The sequence below is a fragment of the Bactrocera neohumeralis genome, chromosome 2 (genome assembly GCF_024586455.1).
Source record: "Bactrocera neohumeralis isolate Rockhampton chromosome 2, APGP_CSIRO_Bneo_wtdbg2-racon-allhic-juicebox.fasta_v2, whole genome shotgun sequence".
NCBI classification, from domain to species: domain Eukaryota; kingdom Metazoa; phylum Arthropoda; class Insecta; order Diptera; family Tephritidae; genus Bactrocera; species Bactrocera neohumeralis.
Window position 1 is genome coordinate 47,387,274 of NC_065919.1, and position 24,874 is coordinate 47,412,147.

At 36.1% G+C, this 24,874-nt stretch overlaps 1 protein-coding gene across 1 annotated transcript in view; it reads right to left on the reverse strand.

Annotated features, from left to right (window-relative positions):
- The window catches only part of LOC126750940 (synapsin), a 164,179-nt gene that overhangs the window by 122,460 nt on the left and 16,845 nt on the right, over window positions 1-24,874 (reverse strand). Inside the window, 4 exon segments of the mRNA XM_050460788.1 lie at window positions 971-1,317; window positions 1,648-1,724; window positions 4,652-4,695; window positions 8,762-9,130. Of these exon segments, the coding sequence (XP_050316745.1) occupies window positions 971-1,317; window positions 1,648-1,724; window positions 4,652-4,687 (460 nt within the window). The 5' untranslated portion in view covers window positions 4,688-4,695; window positions 8,762-9,130.

Here is a 24,874-nt window from a genome sequence, read left to right on the forward strand (position 1 = left end):
GATATACGTCTGGAAGTACAGCCTAAATCGCTATAAGTAGAATAGGAACCGGTCGGTGCTCGTTCTATTCATACATTCCACTCTTGAGTGGGCTCTTCGCTCCAGTAAGACTAACATTTCCTTAGTTGCAGATCTTTATCTGATAACTATCCTATTGCTGTACACGCGGTAAGGTTGAGAATCTTACCAGATGACAGTGGTTAGATTTATTTGGAAGAAGGCGGTGCAGAAAAATCTCAACACTTCCTCATTGACTGTCTCGCCTTTACGAAATCAAGGCTTAAACACTTCATTGTCAATCACTTAAAAATCCACGGAAGTGTCGTTGATATAGTAGTTCGTATTGTGTCCAGAATATGTTGTCTGGTTAGAATTAACATTCAAAATACAGTGTCCTTACTTCACAGCTGTCGAACAATTTGTTCGTTCGATATTACATCTTGGGTGATACAAGTTTTGATTTGAGAAAAAATGGCGTAAAAACGAGCACAAATTAATGAAAACGTTAGAAAAATTTAATGAATTGCTTTCACATATATACACCGTATTTTCTAGTTAGGCTCACATTTCACTATATTCAGAATCTTATACGTAGAATGGTCACTGAAAGTATTTTCAGAGACAAAACATCTCCGATCCCTTTGATGAAAAACAGGATTTTCAGATAGGGATACACACTATAATCCAAAAAGTGGAACCAAAGTATTCAAGTACCATTTCATCTAATTGAATAAGCAATAGGTGTGGAATAAGGGCAAAACGGATCAGTTCCTGTCATCAAATAAAAAGTCAGCTATGGTATGTCCACCTTGAAACCAGCATCTGACAGCTCAGAGTATCATCAAAGATGAACGGAAACGGAACAAAAACAATAATTTGCCGATTAACTGTTGCGCTCATCAATCACATAAGCCATCTATATATTTAATATAATATGTGTGTTATTAAAGTAATATAAAAATGAATTTACCCAAAATGGAAGCGCCTTGATCACGCGCTGCTCCTGTCAAACTCTGCACACGTTGCAGCAAACTCTCGCGCGACTTCGCTGGGCTGGTTGGAGCGCTGACGCCGCGCGGCGGTGCTGGTGCCGCTGCCTTGCCACCACCGAAACTCAGCGACAACTCCGGACCGCCAGGGGCACCAGCAGTGCCACCGGCAGGCGGAACACCTGGTGCTGGCGGCGGTGGCATGACCGGTGGACCACCACTGCTGATTGGCGGCTTCGTGGGCTGATCCTGAATTGGCCGCGCAGCAGGCGGCAGTTGACTGGGATCGACATCATCGTGCTCGGAAGAGAGGTCTCCCGAGCTAAATCTGTTTTTGTTGTTGTTTGTTTTTTGGAAAAATATTTTCGGTTTTTCGTGTGTGTGTGTGTACGAGTTTGTGTTTGTATATGTGTATGTGTTGGTGGTAGCGGTGGTTGGTGGAGTTGCATGTATTTACATAGCGTTGGTTGAGTTTTTTTTTTTTTTTTTTTTGATTTTATGTTTTCAAATATCGTTTTTGATTATTTAATAAAGAAAACAGTTATAAAAACAGCATGAAAGAAGAAAATGGAGAGAACATATGAAATTTTAAATTAGTGCTAATCGCTGCTGTGGCAGACGGCCTGAGCACGTCTGCTTGGATTTTTAAGGCTTTTACCTTCTCTTCAGGAAATTAACATTAGAAGTAAAGCTTGATTTGAACGATGAGAAATTCAGGGTGCTGGTTTTAGGCTCCTGCAGCGCATTAACGCCAAAAGAGGAACGCATGGAAAGCAGAAAAAAAAATTGGTTCAATTTACTCTGGTATTCTTAGTGGTGCTTCTTCTGTAATTCTACGACTATAACTCGTATAAATAGTTTATGATATCTGCTTTTTACATATTACACATTCGAGCTGGTTAAATTTTATACTAAATGCATTTAATTTTCTCAACATAAAAAGCCTTTTTTGACAAAAAGTGTAAGCAAGACACGGCAAATTCGTTTACAAAAAGCACATAAAGCTCTGTTTCATTGCATTTTTTATATGAAAATAAAGTAAATGATAGTCTTTTGCACAAAACACAAACAGTTGGCAGACACAGAATTGAAAATTATTAACTAATTTTATTTAGGTGCAATAAATTTATTCATTATTTGTAGTTGTGTTAACGGTTATATATTTGATATATATTCGGTATGCATACCTTATATGCCTACCTAGTAATTTAATTGCGCTAATCTGAACATAAACCGAAATTAACTGTATCAAAAATATTTTAACAATTTACTGTATGTCACTGTTCTACTACATATACTACCTCGCTATAGCTATATTATATATTTTGGTGCTGTTGCCTGGTCTAATAAACGGAAGTTAACGCTCTATGTACTGTTATGTTACATTGCATTGCCTGTTGTGGGATTATATGCCGCTCACTACTACATACAAAGCTCGTAAGCTGACTATTTGCGGCTTTAATGCAGTTGGCTGAGTTTTTTAATTACGCACGTTAAAGTTAACGAGTAAATATTAAACCAAAAACCTCTCTAAAATTTGACGTCACTTGACTCAAAAATTAGAAAAAGTAATCCGAAAGTGCAACGCCGTAACTTCAAGTAGATATTAACGACAAGACAGAAGTACAAGTTATTGACAGAAATTTATTTTGGGACTTCATGTGAATATCTGAACACTCGGAATTCTCTCAAAATTCTTATATAGAATCATTTGGAACATGGAGTCGCCAAACCAATCTCTGATGGTACTAGTCGCTCTCCCACAGGGAGAGGGAGGCATTTAGCTTCTTTACAGATGGGTCAAATCTTAGGAAGGTTAGTGGAGGTGTATATTTTCAAGACCTATCTATCAACATCAGTTTTACGATTAGGCTATCTATCAATGGGATCAAGTCAACATATCATAAAACTAGTATGAGTGATGTATGGCAATAAAATACACCGATATCACTAGGATGGGAACTTCAACATCCATTATCACTTCTTAGCTAAGACTGACTTATACGACTTTATAAAAATATGGACTTTATTTCGAGAACCCAAAGCAAGCATAGGTAACGCAAAGACTCTCCTGTGTCTGCGTTCCAGGCACGATGCGCACTTGTCCAGCCGCAGCACTTGAAGTTCCCTTTTTCCAAGTGACGACGTTACGTAGAGGGTTAACTATATAAAGAAGTTCAGAGTTACTCTCGGCAGTAATGCGAAGTGGAATGATTCCACTGCCGACATACTACTGAGGGGCAGCACTATACAGTGGTACACTTTCCATACCAATAGGAAGTTTTTCGAGCATCTTTTAGACAGAAGTCTTTGCTATTAGTCAGTGTATATAAATCAATCTCCAACACAACTATCGCAACCAGCGACTGTCGACACAAATTTCGCCTACTTGTTGCGTTCTATACAGCGCACTGCAGGCTCATGTCCAACATAGGCATAGACTCTGGTACAAACTGCCGGTTCTGCGACATGGAACAGGAAACTCCAGAACACCTGATTCTGGATTGCAAAGTAATTTGCAGAAGCAGGCTCAAGGCCCTAGGTTCCCTCTACAAGGGGCAGTGAGCAGGGATCACATCACCTCAGTCGCGCACAGCAGGCTCCTGGAATTATTCAGGATGCTGAACCTTTGTGACAACATGTGATATAGTAGAGAGCACAATCGATATATGGCTATATCTACTATCTATCTTTCTATTAGAAGCATCATAATATTGACGAAAATATTGTTACTTTGTTATTTTAGAAAATTTAATCAGTAAAAGTTGTTAAAAGGCAAAAAGAGCAGTGTGACACTGCGTATGATGAACATTCAACATATGTAGTTCACGGAATGAGAAAAAAATCCGCTATGCGGATGTTCGAGGAAGCAAATGACTGTTAGCCTTGTTTAGTTTGTTTTTCTTCAGGTACTCAGCTGATAATTATACTGCAACACTTTCGCCTGCAATGTGATGCTTTGCTATACTGCTGCAGTGCTTGAGGCTCGAACAGCCTCTATTTCATAAATATTAAACACTTCTTTTGGCAAAAAAAAAATTATTTTATATAGACATATGAGTGAAACCCGTTATATTTAGCCTACTTTTAAGTTAGCAAGGCTTATGCATAATTTTCGCTAACACTGGCGCACAATTAATCAGCTTACATAAACTTCCGTAAATAAACTTCTATAGGCACCTACACAGCTTTTAGTATGTCTTAAATTTCATATTTGTATAAATTTTCAAACTGTTTAAACGCATATCTAATTATCCAGCTAGTCTAAAAATACTAAAAACCTTTCACTTCAAATGAAATCTTCACGCTGAAAGATGGTAAAAATCGTAAAAAGCTGGTTGCTTATGGCAGCTATTTTGAAGCAACGCTTTCATTTTAGCCTTCTAAAATTTCATATGCCTTCAAAATTGTATTAGTAAATTTCTTGGTAAAATTTTAATTACATAATAATTATATTTATATATAAATAGGACAGCTTACGAAAATGAACGTTACATATATAATACAAAGAGAATGAGTGAGGGAAAGAGAGAGAGAGACAGAGATGTACTTGAGATTGAAGTGAAAGTGAAAGTGAGGGATTTTCATGAAACTGATGGGGATGAAAATTGACACAATCTACCTTTTCAATATACTTTGTTTTTGTTTGTAATTAATTTTACCTTTTCTGTGACGTTGTTATCGAAATTTGCTTGCATCACTGCTACTTTGCATAAAAGTAAATAAGTAAACAGAAATGTGCATGCTCACAAAGTGCAGCAAATCAATGTAATTATAACAAAAGTTAATGCTCTCAGACATTAAAATAATGTTTTTACACCATAATAAATGACGAAGAGTTCTTAATGAGCGCATGCAAAGAAAAAATGTGAAAGAAAAAAGCAAAAATAAAAGCAAAACGCACGATTTGTAGGCAACACACGTACATAAGTAAGCAAAAGTTGGAGAAATCAGTAGAAAAATTATCGATATAAAACATTATAAGTAATAATAAATAATTGCACATTTAACTTTGGCGCGTGCGAACGCGCAGCATTCTGAAACTATTGCTAGGATTTTCCTATACAAGACACACAAGAAAACTGTCTGCCTGCGACATTTCCACAAATCTAATACCATACGCCATCATCACACAATTGAGCCAATGGCGCGTGCGACGATTGAGCAACAGCATCAATACTCCGCAAGAAGATTCAACATTTTTATTGTTGTAAAGATATAGAAAAAGTGTTTTCGCCAGTTCAGTTTTGCCTTTTACGCTTACAGACATTGGGTAGAGGTCACTGATGGCGCTTAAACACGGCTAGGCTGACAGCAGCGCATCAATTACAGTCTCAACGACAAGCCCGCCACAAATACGCGTACATATGTATATACTTGCATACAAATGTGCTTCTCACATTTATAATGTTTCACAAGTATTAAGCATTTTTGTGGTTGTTACCTGCCTTTCGTTAGCGGCAGGCGGTCGACCTTGTTAGTCAGGTGGCAGTGTTGTTGACGTGACTGAAATGCGCAAATGTTTCTTGGCATCGTAATAAATTACTGTATATACTTGTATGTTTGTATATTGTTTGTACTTTTGCTGCTTGAAATGGAAAATCAATTTTCTTTGAGTATACATTTAGGCGGAAAACTTATTGCCGCAGCAGAAACTGGCGACATTTTCAATTCGTAAAATATGCGCTTTGTAGCGAATGCAGCTCATAAAAATACTTGTTAGAACATAATAAATGAAATGAAATTTTATAGCAGATTTTCGAAATTTTTATATGCTTTGTAAATAAAATATTTCTGCGAAATTGCATTCAATCGGAAGAAGTAACATGAAAATATATCCAGAAAACTTTGGCAGATCGTTGCGTTTGAATAATATGGCAAAATAAACCATTTTCAGCGCCAAAAATATAAAATTATTTTTGTACTCTGGTCAATGAGTTTTTCAGTCACGACATGCCTTAGAAAAGAGGAATTGTTATCTGAGTTTTATAGAACTCATTCCAGATTTGCTCAAACCATAGCAAGTCAAGTTTAAGTGGTCCAACGAGCTCTAAGAAAATTGCGTCGATTTTATACGGCTCGGAGAAGAACATGAAATATTTTCTAGAGCCATATTTAATCCTATGAACTGGAGCAAGAAGAAGTATTTGTTATTCGGTATAGGTTAGATTTGGTTATACTGGCTGTCTGTCATGCCATAGCTAGAGCTATAGGTCCCCTGTAATGCCAAATGGAGGTTTAGTTTAATATGAGCTGTGGTTTACGTCAACGCTTTTTGTGAGGTTTAACAGAGGATTAATGTCAAATTCTGATACTTCATATTCTAGATATCTAGTTCTAGATAAGGCCCTTAGAAGCGGAGGAGCTGTTCCAGCATCTCATGCTACCGCCCTATTCAACAGCTTATAATGTGTTGTTACCCCCTGAGCTATACCGAAGGTTTTTGTGGAAAACCATCCAACTTTGCCAATCTTACAGCTAATTTCGAGCTACAGAGCTTTTCACTGCTATGATGGTTGGTTGAGTAACCTTTCTAGTTCAGCTGTTGGAGTAGGTTCTTAATGCATTGTTGTATGCTGCTGTTTTCGCACTAAAGATTTTCTGTATAAGATTATGCTGACATCGGTGTACCACAACAAAGCACCGTAAAGTAGTGGAGGAACCACGGGTGACAGGCGAACGATTTTTTACTCGACTTCAACTCGTGCTCTCTGAGAGCACTCGTCAGCAACTCAGTATATGGGAACTGTGGAGCGACATCTCAAGCTACTTACATACAACTACAAAAGAAACCGCTATTTTTCGGTTAATGCAAAAGAACAGCTGGTATGATGAGGAGTGTCGTGGCACAGTGGAGAGAAATCAGACTGCATACCTCGCAACGTTACAATCAACCACAATACGTGCGGGATGGAATAGGTACCGATAATTGAAAAAGGAAGGGAGACGCATTTGCAGACAAAAAAAGATAGAGGCCGAAATGTGTAAGTACGAAGAGCTTGGCAAGCTGGCCGACAAGGGTAATGTTCGAAACGTTTCAACAAAAGGATGTGGTGTCTAAGCAGAAGGTTTCCAGCCCGGAGCATACCCTCTTAGAACCCCCTAGGTTTTCTAGTGACTGATGACCAGAGCATACTAAAATTATGGAGGGAGCACTTCTCCAGTCTGCTGAATAGCAGTGAAATTTTAACACTAGGAGATGGTGTACCCGATTTCCCAATCGATGACGATGGATATGGTCGGATACCAAAAGCTCCGTTAGGATCGGGAAGGACCTCTCCGAGCCGTTCGATATCAAACGAGGTTTCAGATAAGGCCACTCCCTATCATGCGACTTCTTCAATCTTCTGCTAGAGAAAATAATTCGAGCTGAATCGAGAAGGCACAAACTTTGATAAGTGTACAGCTGCTGGCATACGCCGATGATAATTATAACATTGGCCTCAACATCCGCCGCGTTAGTTCTGCTTTCTCCAGACTAGATAAGGAAGCGAAGCAAATTGGTCTGGTAGTGAACGAGGACAAAACGAAATATCTCCTGTCATTAAATAAATAGTCGTCGCACTCACGACTTGGCTTCGACGCCATTGTTGACCGTCATAACTTCGAAGTCGCAGATAATCTTGGAACCATTATTAACAGCAACAACAATGTGAGCCTCGAAATCCAACGCAGAGCAACTCTTGCCAACAGGTGCTACTTCGTTCTTTCTCGACGAACAAAAACCAAACTCTCTCACTCATTATTCCCGTCCTGCTATATGGTGCAGAGGCATGATGAGTCGACGCTACGAGATTTCGAGAGAAAGGTTCTGCAGAGGATTCATAGTCCTTAGCGCATTGGCAGCGATCAGTATCGTATTCGATGGAACGATGAGCTGTACGAGATATACGACGATATTGACATAGTTCAGCGAATTAAGAGACAGCGGCTGCGCTGGCTAGGTCATGTCGTGCGAATAGACGAAAACGCGCCAGCTCTGAAAGTAATCGACGCAATACCCGCCGGGAGAAGCAGAGGAAGAACCAGGTGAAAAGCCTGGACCTGGCTACACTTTGAACCTCCAATTTGCGCCAAAGTGTGAAAAAGAAGAACGACTGGCATGTTGTTGTAAACTCGACCATAACCTCATAAGCGCTGTCTACGACAATAAAGAAGAAGAATATAGCTTATTTAGTTGTTCAGATCGGCTAACTGGACCCTTCTTTGTTTTCATGAAAAACATGTGATCTCGTTTTGTGAAAAAGAATCAGATTCCAGAGACCTTTTTAAATTGAGACTATCTGTAGCCGACGTGTGTTGGAGGTGCGCATTACCACTTTCAAGACCTGGTTTCGATCTCAGTTACGGCTAGCAGCAAAAAAAAATTCTAATACGGCAGAGAGTAGCATTCAATACGTAAGGCCCTCGACTCTTACTGTTACCGTTACTTAAAAATAATATTTTACTTTTTACGAATATTAACTCAAAGTTAATTACATAAATAATACAAATTATAAAACCGAAAAAATCAACAACAAAAAAATAAATGAATAAAAAAATTCACGTACAAAAGCCACAAAGCCAACAAAAAATTAAAAAAAGAACTCTGCAGCTGATGGTTGACCTCGTGCAAGCATTGATGTGCAAGTGCAAATGGTCGGTGAAAGGTGAAAAGGTGATTGTGCAAGTGCGTATAAATATATGAATTTACATACACATAGAAATATATGCAGATGTACAGTTGTGTGTGAATGTGTGCGTGTGTGAATAAATATTGGTTTAGGGCTTACCGGTGGCGGGGCGCAGTATCGCCCACACCCAGCAGTTGCTATAGCGCTAATATTGACAGAAAACTGCGAGTTAACCGAACAGTGCTGCGCTGTTCAGTTCGAGACGCTTTGCACACGTGCGCTCAACTGTCTCGCGGTCCGCAGGTGTTCAACTCTACGCTTACCAGAGCCAAGTGCCTTAATAGGCGCGAGCGTTTATACCGTTGTTCAACGCTTCGGATACACAGGAAGTTGGCAAATTGAGCACACAAAAGTGTTTTATTAAATAGGATTTCCACACGCGGCAATCCTCGCTGTCAGTTGCGGCCCTTACTTGTCTGTCGTGCTGAGTGCTGAGACGTTGAAATGTCTGCGATTCACGCCCAAATGCTGCAAGAAATTAAATTAGAATGTTGAAGTTATTTGCGTTGTCTTGAGAATAATAAACTGCAGTTTCTTATATATAAATGCCATCCTTTGAAGGCTAATGATGAAAGAAATAGAATTAAATTTATGTTACAAAGACGTTTATGGGATTTCGTACGCATGAGAGCTGAATTTACATAATGAAAGAAAATTTGATTCAACCACGTCGGGACACCAAGACTCTAAGATCTCTTCTTAACTTATTATAATATAATATTATTATTAATTTTCCATCCTTGTATCCAATTTGACTTATACAGGGGGAGCCAAAGGCTTTCTAAGTTCACTAACACTGATAAAAATAGGACAAATAAAATAAAACATAGGTATTATAATGCCACCCTCATATAAACCCTTGTCCACATTAGCAAACAGTTGATTTTCACAAGCTTCTCTTGGGACTTTGATAGTCATTCATCGTAAACAGTAACAGTTAGTAATTACTTGGTGCCAGGTCCGGACAATCAGCTGGTCTTATAAAAATATCCAACACAGCTCTTAGAGCTTCTGCCGAGTCACAATCGATGTGAGTGGCAACACGTTGCTCTGATGGAACAGAATTCCTCTCTTCCAGACCGAAGCTGGCCATTTCTGGGCAGTTGCTTCTTTCAGACGGTTCAATTATTGACAGTGAAAAATCCGAATTAAGAATTTGGCCGTAGACAAGGAGTTCATAGCAGACGATTGCCTGCCAATCCCATCAAGGACACACTAAACCCAATCTGGCTTTTCCAATGATTGAATCGGCGGCTCACCGCCATTCGAAAACGTTGTCGTAAGTGATCCACTTTAAATTAGTAGTAAGCATTAGGGTCAGAAATGTATTGAGTTTGGTGCAATTCAGCAGCGAGTCGCAGATGGAGATATCAACCTATAAGAAACTTCGACGAATGAGTTTTCGCGCGAGAATAACATTAAAGGGTCCTACTACTTTTTGCCCATAGTGGTTCATATGGTTTGGCAGGCCCAAAACCAACAAAACTTTGAAAACAAACACTTTCCTGTGTACAAGTATTATTTAAAAATGTATAAATATGAGTATCAACTTAAACATTTAAAACAATTGACCATGTAGCTGTGTATGCCTAATTATAATGGATTCATTATTAAACAGTTTCTTCGATACTTCAAAGCTATTGAACAAAGTTTACCTGCATTTTACTAGTTTCTTTTTTTGAAGTTCCCAAGGGGACAGTTCACCTTTCCTTAGCTTTATAATGCAGCAAATAATCAATTCATTATCACAAGCATTCTTATTCGTATTGATATTTCAATATTAAGGCGCTTGTTTGAATCTACGTAAAATATCCGACAGCTCGTGTATTCTTTAAATTTTCTATACTACATTGGATTTGTGCCTCTAAAGCGTCATAATATCGCTTTGCTTCGTCCATTACTTTTTCTTCTTCTTTACTGGCGTAGACACTGCTTACCCGATTATATCCGAGTTAACAACAGCGCGCCAGTCGTTTCTTCTTTGCGCTACTTGGCGCCATTACTAATATTAAATATTTCTATACTTTCCTCAAATGTAAGTTTATTCATACCGAGCACCATATCTTTGCCGTTTCTACCAAAGACCGGTTTATCGCCAATACTGTAAAAAAATAAATTCAAAACCCACGATCCAAATTAAAACAAAAAATCAAGTAATCTCCGAAAACATACAAACAACAAAATATCGAACGTTTAATCACATCCATAAAACGAACTTATCGATCTGAACATCGCTTACTGAATATTTAAAATTGGCAGAAACTACGCGTTTTTTTTAGCCAAACGTATAATTAATTATGTTTTCTCTGTAGATATACCATATGAAACCGATGGCTATGACTGTTAGTATTCCAATATTCCACCTTCCCCACAACAGTCTGGTCTAAGTAACCGCAACGGACGCGGATTTTTATCCAGCCAAGGACTATCAACTCGGCACCATGCCTCAAAATTACTTCGGGAATGTTTTCTACCGCTACAACAACAACAGTGTTATTTCCACAAAGAAACAGGTGACTCGCCTTCTTGGTTTCATTAGATTTGTAAATGAAAGTTGCATTTAAATTTGTTGATTTGTTTGTTTTTTGTAAAAAACACTTTTGTTATGCAAGAACTTTTTCCAAGACATATGTACATAAGATTCTGAACTTATTTCGGGCCTCATTGCTAGCATTTTTTTTTTGCTAAAAATCTACTGCACACATCTCTTACTCATCTTTGTCAGGAAGCATAACATCCTTAGGGAGTATGTCGCTTGGACTTAACGCTAACAACGAACCTTAACTGAGAACGATAGCCAGAAAATATAAGCCGGAAAATTATTTCGGGTCTTAAAGAAAATTTTGAGTCTGAGTTTCCAATATTAAAAGCTTTATTAAATTTGACTCATTACAGACTTTAGAGTTTGGTCCAAGCTCGTTATAAGACACAATTAAAAAGCACTTTAAAATAAACTCAAAATACTTTTCGCATCAAAATATTACGCATACGCAGCGGTCAACCTAAAAAGCAGTTCATTTTCTTTACGTAAAAATAAATGTTTACTTATCAAAAAAGAATTTTATATTCCGTTAACTTATCTCATAAAGCCCATTATGTTATTTTTCACACATATTCGGGTGAAATATAAACACGCTAATTTTATTACCTTAAACGCCAAACAAAATGTTACATTCAGCTCGGAACTGAAGGTTCGTTGTAATACCTAAGTAAATAACTCTACGTACTCACACAAACAACAATTATGTTTTCACTCACATATGTACATGCATAAAGGCGCCATGAATTATGCGCCTACAGCAAGTTGTAACATTTCACACATGTGTACATATACTATATGTATGTGTGTGTGTTTGGACACACGAACTATTTGTTTCCTCTGTTGAAAATACACAAAACGTCCCTTTTGGTGTAGCAGCAGCGTTGTTTTGCTTGCATGTAACACAGCTTTTATGACATAAAAGCCAAAGCACACACTCGTGAGTATAAATATTTTCAAAATCAGTCGAAAGGATACATAAAGGGCGACAGCAAAAACGCCACTCAGAGAAGACTGTCTACAATATGTACAAACTGTTGCAACATGTGTATTGTCACCGCGCACCTCATAACGAGGCTAACGCCCCACGGTCGCTGGCGTTTAAAAAATTTAAAAAATTATCAGATAAACTCTTGTCATATTGAGGTAGTTGGCTAGTCGTTTTTTTTTAGTTTTTTAGTATTTGAAAGCAAATAAATATTTATGTTTTGTACGCGAGAGGGTTTGCGGCCATTTTTATTTCCGTACCAGTCACGGAAACACGAATACTGGGAGCTGTTTACATGATTAACGTTAACTGTTGTTAATTGCATTGGGGCGGGTAGCGAGAAGGTGTGATTAATTTGCAATTTAATGATGCGGATTGCGGTGCATGAAGTTTTTTTTTATATAACGGACTCTAAAAATTTGAAAAAAGTAAATATTTTGACCAAACCTTTATAAGCCTATTCGACAAACCGATCGTAACGACAACTTATTTCAGGCATTCGTCGGTTATCAATAGTGCCACTGTGGTCCACGCAAACGACCTTTCAAAACTTTCAAAATGTTCTGGATTTTTCCATCCAAATTTCTTCTATAGTGGAAATTTGAGCATCGTGGAAGATATTCTATCTCAATAGACAGATAGAAAGCTAAACATTCGTGAACTAATGATCTCTTGATTTATCAGGAAATACATCAGATCTCAGAGTAAATTCTGTGCCAGATCCCCACCGTAATTCGGAGCAGTTTTCATGAAGTGACGCCACAAAAATTTTAAAAATTTTCTGTCTGTCGTATCCCAAATGGCAGTAAAATTTTATCATTTTGCAGAGTTTTTTTTTCAAAAATCGAAGTAATCAAAATTTCGCCTGAAATTCTGAGTCATCCAACCACATTTGTTAACGACTTTAACAACGATTTAAACGAAGAAAGTAATGCTCGAAAATTGTTCTGTTAGCGTGAGAGATAAGCAGAGACTCTCAACACTTTTTATGACTTACTGAAGCCTTTAATTCTGCTGAGAGCTCTTATATTAAGGGAGCTGAGACTTTTCTATGGAAATTCTTCAATTTCAAAATGCAACTAATGTTAAGAACCATTACAATAAGTAAAGACCGTAAATACTAGTTAAGTGCCACACGATTTTCAAACCTTTATTTCTCAAAACCGTTACAATAGAATTAAGGCTCAAATTTAGTCATATGTATTTTCCTAAAGTAGATTTCTTTTCAAATCCTATCATCATATACTCAATAAATTGCTGGAAAGGTCTATAGTTAATAAATTTTCAAGCAGACAAAAAATTAACTTTTAAATAATCAAAATTTCCGTTTTAAAATCAAATAAGTAAATTCCAATTAATAGCAGGCCCCTCCTACGACTGGTTGTACCTAATTTAATTCTCGCCTTAAGCGCCTTAAGATTGGCGGCACAAACAAAATATACCGAAAAAATTAATTTATGCGCAGCCGAAGATAATTATCTCCCACGAGCAGTAGAATGCCAGCGACACACAGTTACCTGCCTTCGAGCAAAGTAAGCCAGTAAGCCAATCAACTACTTCGGATATGCTTTTAAGCAGATTTACCTTAAATATTATTTACCTTCACCTTATCGCTCAGTTGCCATCTGCTATGTAGTATCAGAGAGAATTCATAAATGAAATTATGCGGAAGTGAAGCGATTCATACATACATATGAACATTCTTACAGCACCTTGCGCTGCTGGCAACCTTCAACTTGACAATCTGACTATCTGGCTGTTCATTAGCCGTGTATGCGCATCGACGAAGAGATTTCTGCCATTAATACCCATAATGTCGCTGTCATTAAGATGGCGGAAGGGCGTATCGGTTGATTCAAAGGAATTTAGCTTTTACTTAGTAGCCTTAACTGCACACACGAAGTAGACAAGGCAACACAATGTTATCAAGTTTTAACGCCACAGTGTGAGACGACACTTGCTGTACAGTGGGTGTAAAGTGGATAACAATTAAGTATATTATTTCAGATAAAAAATACCATCACGTTTTTTCCTAAGTGTAGCCACTTATTGAGGTAAATTGTTGCCTACATTTTGGCGACCTTATAATAGTTTAGTCGAGTCACAAACCTCAATAACCAATAATTAATAAACTTTAAAAGTATGTAAAACATTTATATTTTTGTTCAAAGTTTAAAGCGCCACAGAGAAATAAATCTCGGAGAACGTATGCAAGATTTGAAGCAAATGGAATAAATGATGGAAGTTGATTCAGTGAAGCATAAGTAAAATGGATATGTAGCTTTTGGAATATTTAAGAATACTAAAAGCTCTTCAACGAAAAGAAAAGCTATTTATTATACTCAAAACATTTACATACATAACCACTAGCCATTAGCTGCCAAAATCAGTAAATGAAGTAACCGAGATCAACTCCAAGCAAAATGAGCGCTTTAGAATTATATTTCTTATATAACTGAAGTGAAAATACATATCGAAACAGACCGTAGTCATTATAAGCCAATCTCAAGAAACAACATCATTTCTGTTTTCCTGTTATGCAGCGTTGCTTAATGTTCCAAATTCTCTTGAAAAAATATAATACACAAATTTAATCAAAATTGATATTTTGTTACACTGTAGCACATTTTCATATACGAGTTTTGCTTGTAACCTTTCTAACCTTTTATCTACCCCCTTTCTCCGCCGACAAACATTGTTATTTGTTATTGCTTGCTTTTGTCGGCAAAAAATGAAAGTGAAACTGTCGTCTAGCACTTTTATAAAAGCCTCGAGCTATGTCTACGCAACCACATATACTATATAGTACATGTAATACATATTCGCGTGCCTCAACAGTTCTTACACCTGCTTTTGTGCTTTGAAATTTTTCCTTTTCATTTTCAACCTTTTCCTTAGCCAATTTCGTATGAATGTGTTTATTAGCGTTATCGCTCGTCTTATCGTTTGCTGCTCAAGCTTTGATATAGTCTAAGTCATTTAAGGACTGCTTGTGTAAGCTCCATTTCACCAATTCGATGCCATTTCCTAAAACTGCTTACCTTGCTTTATGCAGAATTCCTTATAAATATTGCTTTAAATTCTGTAAATTGTATTTTTTTCACTCATTTGCTGGAGTACGTGGCATTTTAACATAAACGTTGCTTTGTATAGCCAATGAATTTGATTCTTGCTAAATAAATAAATTCGTTTGCATTTTTATTTGCGTTTTGTTTTGGTTTAGGGTCTAGTTTTTGCATAATTTTCTTATAAGAAAAGTGTAAAGTATTCACAGCTTTTCTTCAATTTTTTTCATTTTTCAATTTGCTACTTTGTTTCCGAAGATACAAATGTATTTTTTAGATGATAATGAGTGGTTTGTATATGAAAGAGGGTATCTCTTCGATTATTTAGATGAGTAAATTCACATTTCGCTTGAATTGCCATTCGAAAAGAAAGACGCTCTGATAAAATTTCTCATTTTTCTCTATGAAGAGATTTGATTTTGATATCAATTCTAGTATTTAGAACTATAAATGACGTGATTGACAAATAATATAAATATTTCAGATATAAAATATGAATTTTTGCTATGGGTTTAAGAAAAGTTTCTAAGGCATTTGGTGTTGTAAGTCTTTTCGGTGCTTATTTTCTTATATAATACTTATATGGTGCTAAATAAAATTAATTTATTATTATTCATTATTTCCATGATCCATCAAGGTACTCAGCCCATTTTCGGATATTCATCTTAAATGAGGCAAATTTTTACTTATAATTGGACAAAGCTTTGAACTAAGCGGCATTAAGACCCCATAATCTGCGCCAACTACCATGAGATAAGCCCTCTGAACATCGCATATAATAGCCTTGACAGACGGCAGCGTTAATCCGGATTAACTGCGCACTTAATCAGATCCAAATTTGTAGGTGACAGACGGCAACTATGCGAGTTTGAAACTCTCATAAACAGCTCATTGTCCTTTTTATAATATTTTCAATGAAAATTGATAGAAGATAAACATTACGGTTGTTAGCTGACCAATTTTTACCAAACCATTTTTTATTACAAAAGCATATCAACACATTATTTTTAAAACGGCATCATAACATAGAAGATATTATATTGAGAATTTGATAAACGACACACACCGATGAAAATTGGCCATTTTTAACAATGTTGCCAACGAAAATCTCACAAACTCCCTAAAATTTTGAGAGTTTTTTTGGATTCAGCAACAGCTGTGGTAACTGAATTAATCCCGAAAAATTCAATTAATCTGGTTTAACGCTGCCGTCTGTCAATGCTATAAGGTTCTATCGAGCGTACTGTGTGAAATACTGAAGCCACGTTCAACAAACCTTATCAGTGTGGTTCTAGACCTGAAAGATCTACAATCGACCAGATTTTTATCATGCGCCAAATCTTGGAAAACACCCGTGAAAAGAAAATTGACACACACCGCCTCTTCGTTAATTTTTAAGGCGCCTTCGACAGCATGAATAGGAACTGCCTCCATGCCGTTATGTCTGAACTTGGTATCCACGCAAAACTAATATGAAACTCCGTCAGGATCGGGAATAACCTCTTCCGGCCGTTCGATATCAAACGAGGTTTCAGACAAGGCGACTCCCTATCGTGCGACTTCTTCAATCTGCTGATGGAGAAAATAATTCGCGCTTCAGAAATAAATAGAGAGGGTACTATATTCTATAAGAGTTTACAGCTGCTGACATACGCTGATGATATTGATATCATGTCTCAACAATATTTTTATTTTTTATGTTAATTTATAAAAATCTTTAAGATCTTTAGATTTGAGCTAACAAAGTAACATAATATTATATCTAAATATCAAATGATTGTCTGCCACTGCTCTTAATACATTTAATTGTTCTTCAGCGAACTATTTTTGAAGCAATAAATATATTACACGAGAATAAACGGTTTACGGGTGTTTTGGGGAAATTTAAAGGGTCACAGATAGTCAATTTGTGGCAGAAGTACATTGAGCAATTAGTGGTATACCCAGAATTTCTTTATATTCCCAGTACAAACCTGAAAATATAAACTACCAATTATTGGACCAAAGCCATTCCTCCAATCCTTAGAACGCCTTATTTAATCGCGTCATATTATTTTACTGAAGTATCTATCAGTTAAGTTAATTGTCCGATCTCACATGGACAGCTTATAGCTGGTCCGTTGTGGTACCCAAAACTCTTATTAAATTGATCGTAAAGACCCTCATAAATCGACGAAGTATTTTGAGCCGATTACAAATTTGTTAAGACGATTAATGTCAGTTTCGGCTATGTCTCCTGGTTCGCCGAAAATATGACTTGCAAAATCTGGACAGTGGAGGAGAAAGTCCCTGAATGTTTTCGCCTCACCTTCTTTCATATAATTTGACACTTTGCACCTGACTGGTTTGCTAGTCTTACAGCACTATGCCTATTGGACAATGTCCAGTAGGAAATTCTACCAATACGCAAGTTGACCTTTGCTAAGGGTAAGTAGTCTAGTATATCTCTTACGTTTTACTCTAGACCAGAAGGTTCTTGCAGTCGCAGAGGCTGGTCATCGACCAACCAGACCAGAGCCCAAACGAGCCTGATAATGAAGTAGCTTTATGCTATATATAGTGGGGTTGGGTACTCTCTGACTTACTTTGAACGCACATTTTGCGATCTTAACGCTATTATTGCCGTATTGCTATCGGAGTAAATGCTCACCCCCCCTGAACAAGGCTAAATAGAGAACACCATTAAGAAGACTCCCCAACATCCTTCAACTTCCTCTACTAGCTTCGATTCATCCATGAAAAAGCTCACTAATCATTTTCTCTCCTACATATCTCTAGTCGGTATGTGAGCGGAAAACAGCCAGCAGGAGTAGCCTCTGCGACGCAGTGGTCCAAATGTTCAAGAATGCAATAGAAAGAGAAGAGAATTTCCAGCGACCTTGAGCCTCAGACTCTTATCTGAGACTTAGAACGACCTTTGGGTTTATGTGCTATTAATAAGCTTCTTAATGAGTCTAGCTTTTTCGAGCGCCATCCACCAGACACATGCGCCATAGAACATTATTGGCTAGAATAAGGTTTCATAGAGCCAAACCACCACCTTTGGGGAGAGTTCCCACCAATTTCCTATATCTCTTCTATAAGGCAACCGAGGTTTTCTTTACCCTCTCCTCAACACTTGGCATTCCCTAAAATCCCTGTATTTCATCATCAACAGGTTACGTGAGCGATTATCCGAATAAGAAAAGATGGATTTTATGCCTCCTGGTAAATAAAACCATTTAAATTTTACTTGGATCGACAGCTAAGCCGCTTCTCTTCATGAAACGAATATTTGTATTACATAATGTCAGCTTTTGGAGCACACACCGTCTAGGTATCACAATTCTCTGAATAGAACTTAATTAAATGGAAACCAAATTGACAGAAACGGATACGCCAAATGGGAATTCGAAAAAAAATCAAACTCTAAGAACCAAGTCTCTCGCAAAGCTTGTGAAAGGGAATGCAATGAATACAAGAAAAAAAATCCAAAAAAGAATTGGAGCAAAGCAATCTGATACGACTCATTTGGCAGTTAATGTCGGTGCCAAATTCAAAGTCACTAACACACATGCACACATTTGCACTGAAACAAAAAAATAAAAAAAGATACGAAAAAGCATTATACAAAGAGCAAAACACACATACATAAAGACTAATGTGACTATGGCATGTGTTGTAAGGATATACTCAGGTGCCAGTGCGGAGCACCAGAGAGAGGAGAAGACCGTTTCAATTGGAAAAGGAAACGGAAACAACAACCGAATCTGTTGGCGGCGACAGCAAAAACTAACAAAACAGCTACAAATAACGGAAATCAGTGCGCTGTACGGCGCTTTTAATATAGACAAAACGGGAAGAAAAAAGAAAGAGATAGAAGACACAAAAAAGCAAGAAGAAAATCATTTTCGCTGCCTTCGTCATTTCCGAAATGAAAGAAATAGTCGACATAATGTCTGCCAAAAACCGAATGCCTTAGTGATTTCACGTAAGTTTTCAGGCACAGCTGTGCACTGGCACGACAACAGGCGAGAATCAATGTGAGCTCACGCTACATTTGTACACATAACAGTTGCTTACATACCCCACACATACAGTTGTGTCATATATATGCAATTGTGTATGTTTGTATGTGCTCACTAATTTCAGTGCTTTGATTTGGCGTTTGTTTTTCGCCAAGTGTTTGTTGGCAGCGACTCGTGGATGGGCTGTTGGCAGCAGTTGGTAAAAATGGAAAATCAATAAGCTTGGATAACTAACAAAAGCTGTATTGTATAAATGGCGTGTTATAGTGCTTGCTATGTGTTGATACGAATGCTGCTGTAAGAAATTGGGTATTTTTCCAAAAAGACCTCGAGTTGAAAATTATTTTTAGGAAAATAAAATGTAAAAAAATTTTAAAAGTATACAATTTATCGGAAGTACAGATGATTATATCGCAAAATCATCTGTACCTATTTTTCTCAAAGTCTTTAACTGCAATTGATAAATTTAATACAAATTTAGATATCTCAATGAAACTTGGTTATTTAAAATCACATAAAATGCTTGAAAACTGAATACCAAAATGTATTTTACGAGAGGATATTCATATATTTCCCTAAAATTGCGTCGCCAATGGTCATTTTTTGTATAATATCGATTATTATCAGCCTTTATGGCCGCAGAAATGTCAAATAAATGTATAAATCAGTTCAAAAATAGACTTTCAGTCAAAAATATTTTTCAGTTTAAACCGCAATATATGAATATAGGACTTGGCAGTTAATAAGAATACAGAAACATCTCATTGAAACATTTATTTGTCGATCTAATGATCTTAATGAGAAAAATTATTATTTTGAATTCTGTTGAATATCATAATTAAATTTTTAAAAAAGCAGTTTAAAATACTCAATTGTCAATTATTTGGAACTTAGAAGTGCGTTTCAAACTTTGGTGTCAGCATATGCGTCGACAACAGTTCGGGAATTCATTTTTTTCTAATTCTACTTCTAGGCACAGTGTAGCTAGTCCTTAAATAATGCCCTGTTACGAGCAAGAACGATGAAAATATTTTTTTTTTGAATCTTGCTAAAGCCCTAAAATACCGTTCATCACTTGAAACACAAATGTGTAAAGCACAAAATTTTCTCAAAGCGATGCAAATATTTGGAAAAAGCCTTGCTAATTTTCGAGCTTTGATAACATTCAATAAGTTCTATGGATTAAGACGGTTTGCAAAATTTTGTATTGCAAACGTGTCTGAGGTGAACAGCTTCATTGGACAACTTATCAGTTACATGAACGGAATACCTTTTTTGCAAAACTTTTTCCGATTGACTGCCTGCTCATCCATTTAAACTGATGAAAATATTTTAAATGTGAAAGATATGGTGCTTGAAAATATTCAGGCAAGTGTTAAAGAGATGGCAAGAGAGCTCGACATCTGTCGCGAATCCCTTCGAATGATTTTGGTGAATATTTTGGGTATGAAACGACTCGTCCCGAAAAAGCTCAATTATTTTTCAAAAGAAGTATCGTAAACAGGTCTCTTTGGATATGTTTTATCGTGCGTTTTCTTTATAAGGTTCAAAAACAAAAAAATCTACAAAAAACGGAATGGGGACGAAAAAGTGAGCCAAAACCTAAAAACTCACGCCAAAGCCGCTCCAAAAACAAGGAGATTTTCATTGTTTTTTTCAATATTTCTCTTTTAGTACATAAGGAATTTTTATCGGAGGGACAGGTGATCAATAAGGAATTCTGTTTGGCTGTATTGAGGCCTTTGCGTGAGAACATCCTTCGAATACGGCCGGAATTGTAGAAGAACAATTCATTGATTTTACAATGCACCCTGGCATCGAGTCACAGGTGTGACCGAATTTAAAGCCAATTCGATTAACTACCGTATTCACTAGATTTGGCTCCATCTGATTTTTTCTTGTTGCCCAAACTGAAATAACCGCTCCGTGGAAGCCGTTTTCTGACGATCGAAGAAAAAAGCAAAATTTGCTGAAGGAGCTGAAGGCCATCCCAAAAAGTGCTTTTGAAAAGTGTTTCGAGGACTGGAAAAATCGTCGGCATAATTGTATTACATCTTGTGGTTATTACTTTGCAGGAGGCAAAATAAATATGGATGCATAATTAAATATTTTTCTACTGAGCATAACTATTTTAAATTTTAATCGAGGAATATTTCACTTTACATTTTATGTCAAAAATTATAGAAATGCTTCCAAATACTTTGAACAGTGCTTCTTAAAATTTTAAAGTTAGGGTTGTTATCTAAGTTTTCAAATACGCCAACTTCAGTAGCCCACCGCAAAGTAAAGTCCTATAAACGTATTCAACCCAGATATACTGGCTAGTATACTTCAATAGCTTTCTGTAATATGAGTGCACATACAGCTTATTAATAAAAACCGTTCAAAATATTACCATACTAATAATGTACAAATACAACAATTTTTGGTGCCCCAGTTTTATTTAGATATAATGATATTGAGTCGGTATGTAATTTTTTTCTCTGTGGAAAATCTATGCTAGTGTGACACTTCTCCCTGATGCTTCGATGAGAATGATTTTGCTGCAATTTCACAGCTGAACAAAGGGGAAAATGTATTTTTCTAAGTATGATATCCTAGAAATATTCACTAAAAGTAAATCTAATAAATAATTTTAGAGTTAATCGATAATTGTATTAATAAAAAAAGCTTCCATCAGGGCACTTGAATCTTTTTTGTTGAATTGATTTTATATGAACCTCTAAGGATCAGTAATGGCCACCGCAAAACGCTTCAGATTGAGCTGGATCAACACAAATAGCCATTATATTTCAAATTACTATTTTTTTGAATTTCTGGCAAGTCAAATCTTTTTTACTTTTATAAAATGAAATAATTTACAAGCAAACAAAAAATTAAAATTATAATTTTTTCATGTCACTAACTACACTTAACCCCTTAATATTAACATTACATTAGCGATTAATCAGAATATTTAGTTAGTTCAACAATTTCACAATATTTTATATTTTCATTCATTCCCTTGAAAAGGTGCAAGCATTCATATTTTATGGTACACAAAAGCAATTTGTCATTAACACATATTATTACCAGAAATTCCATAAACCTGATATGCATTTATATACAATACATATTTATGTATGTATGCATATCTTCCACTTTTGTATGCGACCACATGCACACCTTTTCATTTTGTAAATTAATCCAAGTGAATGTGCATTTTCTTCTTGATGTCAGGCAGTGTTGGCAGCAGCCAACAATCATCTCATGCCAGGACAGCAGCCCATTTATCATACACACACACACACACTCATACACCCACAGCCATATTCACACAGGTCTATTGTGAGCCTTTGCACACTTTTCTTAATGCCGCTGCAATGTGTCTGAGGCAAGCAAAAGCGCGTTTTCACCAGTTAAGGATTTCTTTATGCAAAAAATCGCGAGCGCATGTGTGTGCCACGGCATATAATGCACACGAGTGTACATACGAAAAGCAGAAGCATACTTTAAAACACAATTGCCAAGTCTGCATAGGTTCTCATAGCGCTGAGCCAGCAGGTGTAACACTTGCGGACTGCGCGAGAGCTAACCCATTTTCCCTGAAGCATTCACTTTTTCTTTTCAGCGGAAATTCCTCCACAAAGCGATTCAAGCTGTGCAGCTTGGAATGTTTGCGCGTACAAATTCACATCCGCTTCCCGCACACCACACACTTTCACAAGCATTTGCAGCTTCTTTAACGCCTTCATGCAAATAATACTTAGACGATGGCAAAATGTAAATCAACGCCAAGCATGCTTGCAATGAGGTTGGCAAGATTAAAGCGCATGTGGAAGGGTGTGCATGGCGTATGAGTAACATCGATTGAAGTTACTTTAATTTTCTGTTATACTCACAGGGTTGTAGAGTAAAAAGTATTGAGATGTATTTTTACATTCTTGAATAACTGAAATATTTAAAAAGGATTTGCAAGTATTAAAATTGCATTTGTGTTAATTAGAAGTTTGTATATAGGCAAGATAGAGAAAAAGTTGGGGTATTTAAGGATTTTTAATAAATCTTAAAAAAAATTGTAGGCTTAAAGTACAGTTTATTTTCTAAAGATATTATTCATTTAGTATAGTATTTTTTTTTTTAATTTTGAAAATCGTGTACTGAACCTTACAAATTTTTTAATTAAAAATTTGGAATTAAAAATTAGATTTTAAATATTTTTTTTCCAATTTTGGAATTAATAAAAATCTCAAATAAAATTTCTAAAATTGAGAAAGTATTTTTTTTTTTTAAAATTTAAGAAACAAAAAAAAATTTTTTTTCCAAGTCTCATGGAATTATAAGTTAAAATTCGAAAACATAGCATTGAGAATTGTAAATGTGTAAACTCATTTTTGTATGAAATCCAACAACAATTTTTTTTAAAAAAGTGTAAAAATTTATCATTTTACGATTTTACGATGCTTTACGACGGGTTGTGAGTACCCCAATTGTTCAAATTTAAACTTGGAGAGTAACGGTATAAAAAAATAAAAAATGGAAATTATTTTTTTTATTTTTGCTTTATTTCTCAAATTTTTTTTTAATTTTTTTTTTTAACTTTTTATGTTAAAATTTTTTAACTTTTCATTCCAGTATTTGGAACTAAAATAATTTTTAATTTTTTCAATCCCTTATTTAAAGTTAAAAGTTTCAAAAATTATATATAATTAAGATATTCCACATTAAAAATTAAATAAAAAAATATATATTAAAAAATTGGTTATTTGCAACCCTGGTTATACCTTTTAAAATAATATTTTAAATTGATATCTAAAGATTTTGAGCCACGACCGTCTAAAGTGTAGCAATGGGCTCCTTCAGTTTGTCTTTTACCGCGTGTTTCTCAAAAGTACATTTTTCAAACTTGCTTGAGGGATTGCTCGAAGACCATTGAACCAATCAATATCATTTTTTTCTCATGTTCTTTATATAGTTCCTTCATACAATAAACTAACAGTTTTTTGATCTGATCAAAAATCGAATTTTGCCAGGCCAAAAAATGCTAAAGGTTTGTCAATTTTTTTTAACCGCTTTCGGGTAATATCTTCAAACCTTCGTAGGCATGAACGCTAGGTGCGCTCCTTAAAATATTGTATACGATTTTTTATACACTTTGGTATATGGGCAAGAAAGAAATTCGATTCCTTAAACCGAAAATAAAAAGTAAAATTTGGGCCGTTTTAGTACCGTAGAATAATTTAAACCCTTCAAGATTTTCTGCTTTTGCTACCTTTAATTTAATGCTTTAGCATTCCATCATCGTCACCAACAGAGAGAGAGGGAGAGAGAGATAGCGAGAAAACGAGACAGCACGTGGAAATAATAATCAATCATTTAATGCCATAAAAACATAAAAAGCATGTCAAACACACTGCTGACTAGCATCTTCAACTATATAGCCTTTAACCAAGCGCAGTGAGCTGCTGTGCTCAACAAATCCTTAATGATGGATTGAACTATAATCATGCAATTCAATAGCTTTATGCCCATGCGTCTTTAACTTAATGCTCCCATCTCATGAAAGTGTATACTACACCCTAAACTATACACACAAACACATATATATGAATTACATAATTATCTTGGCGCATT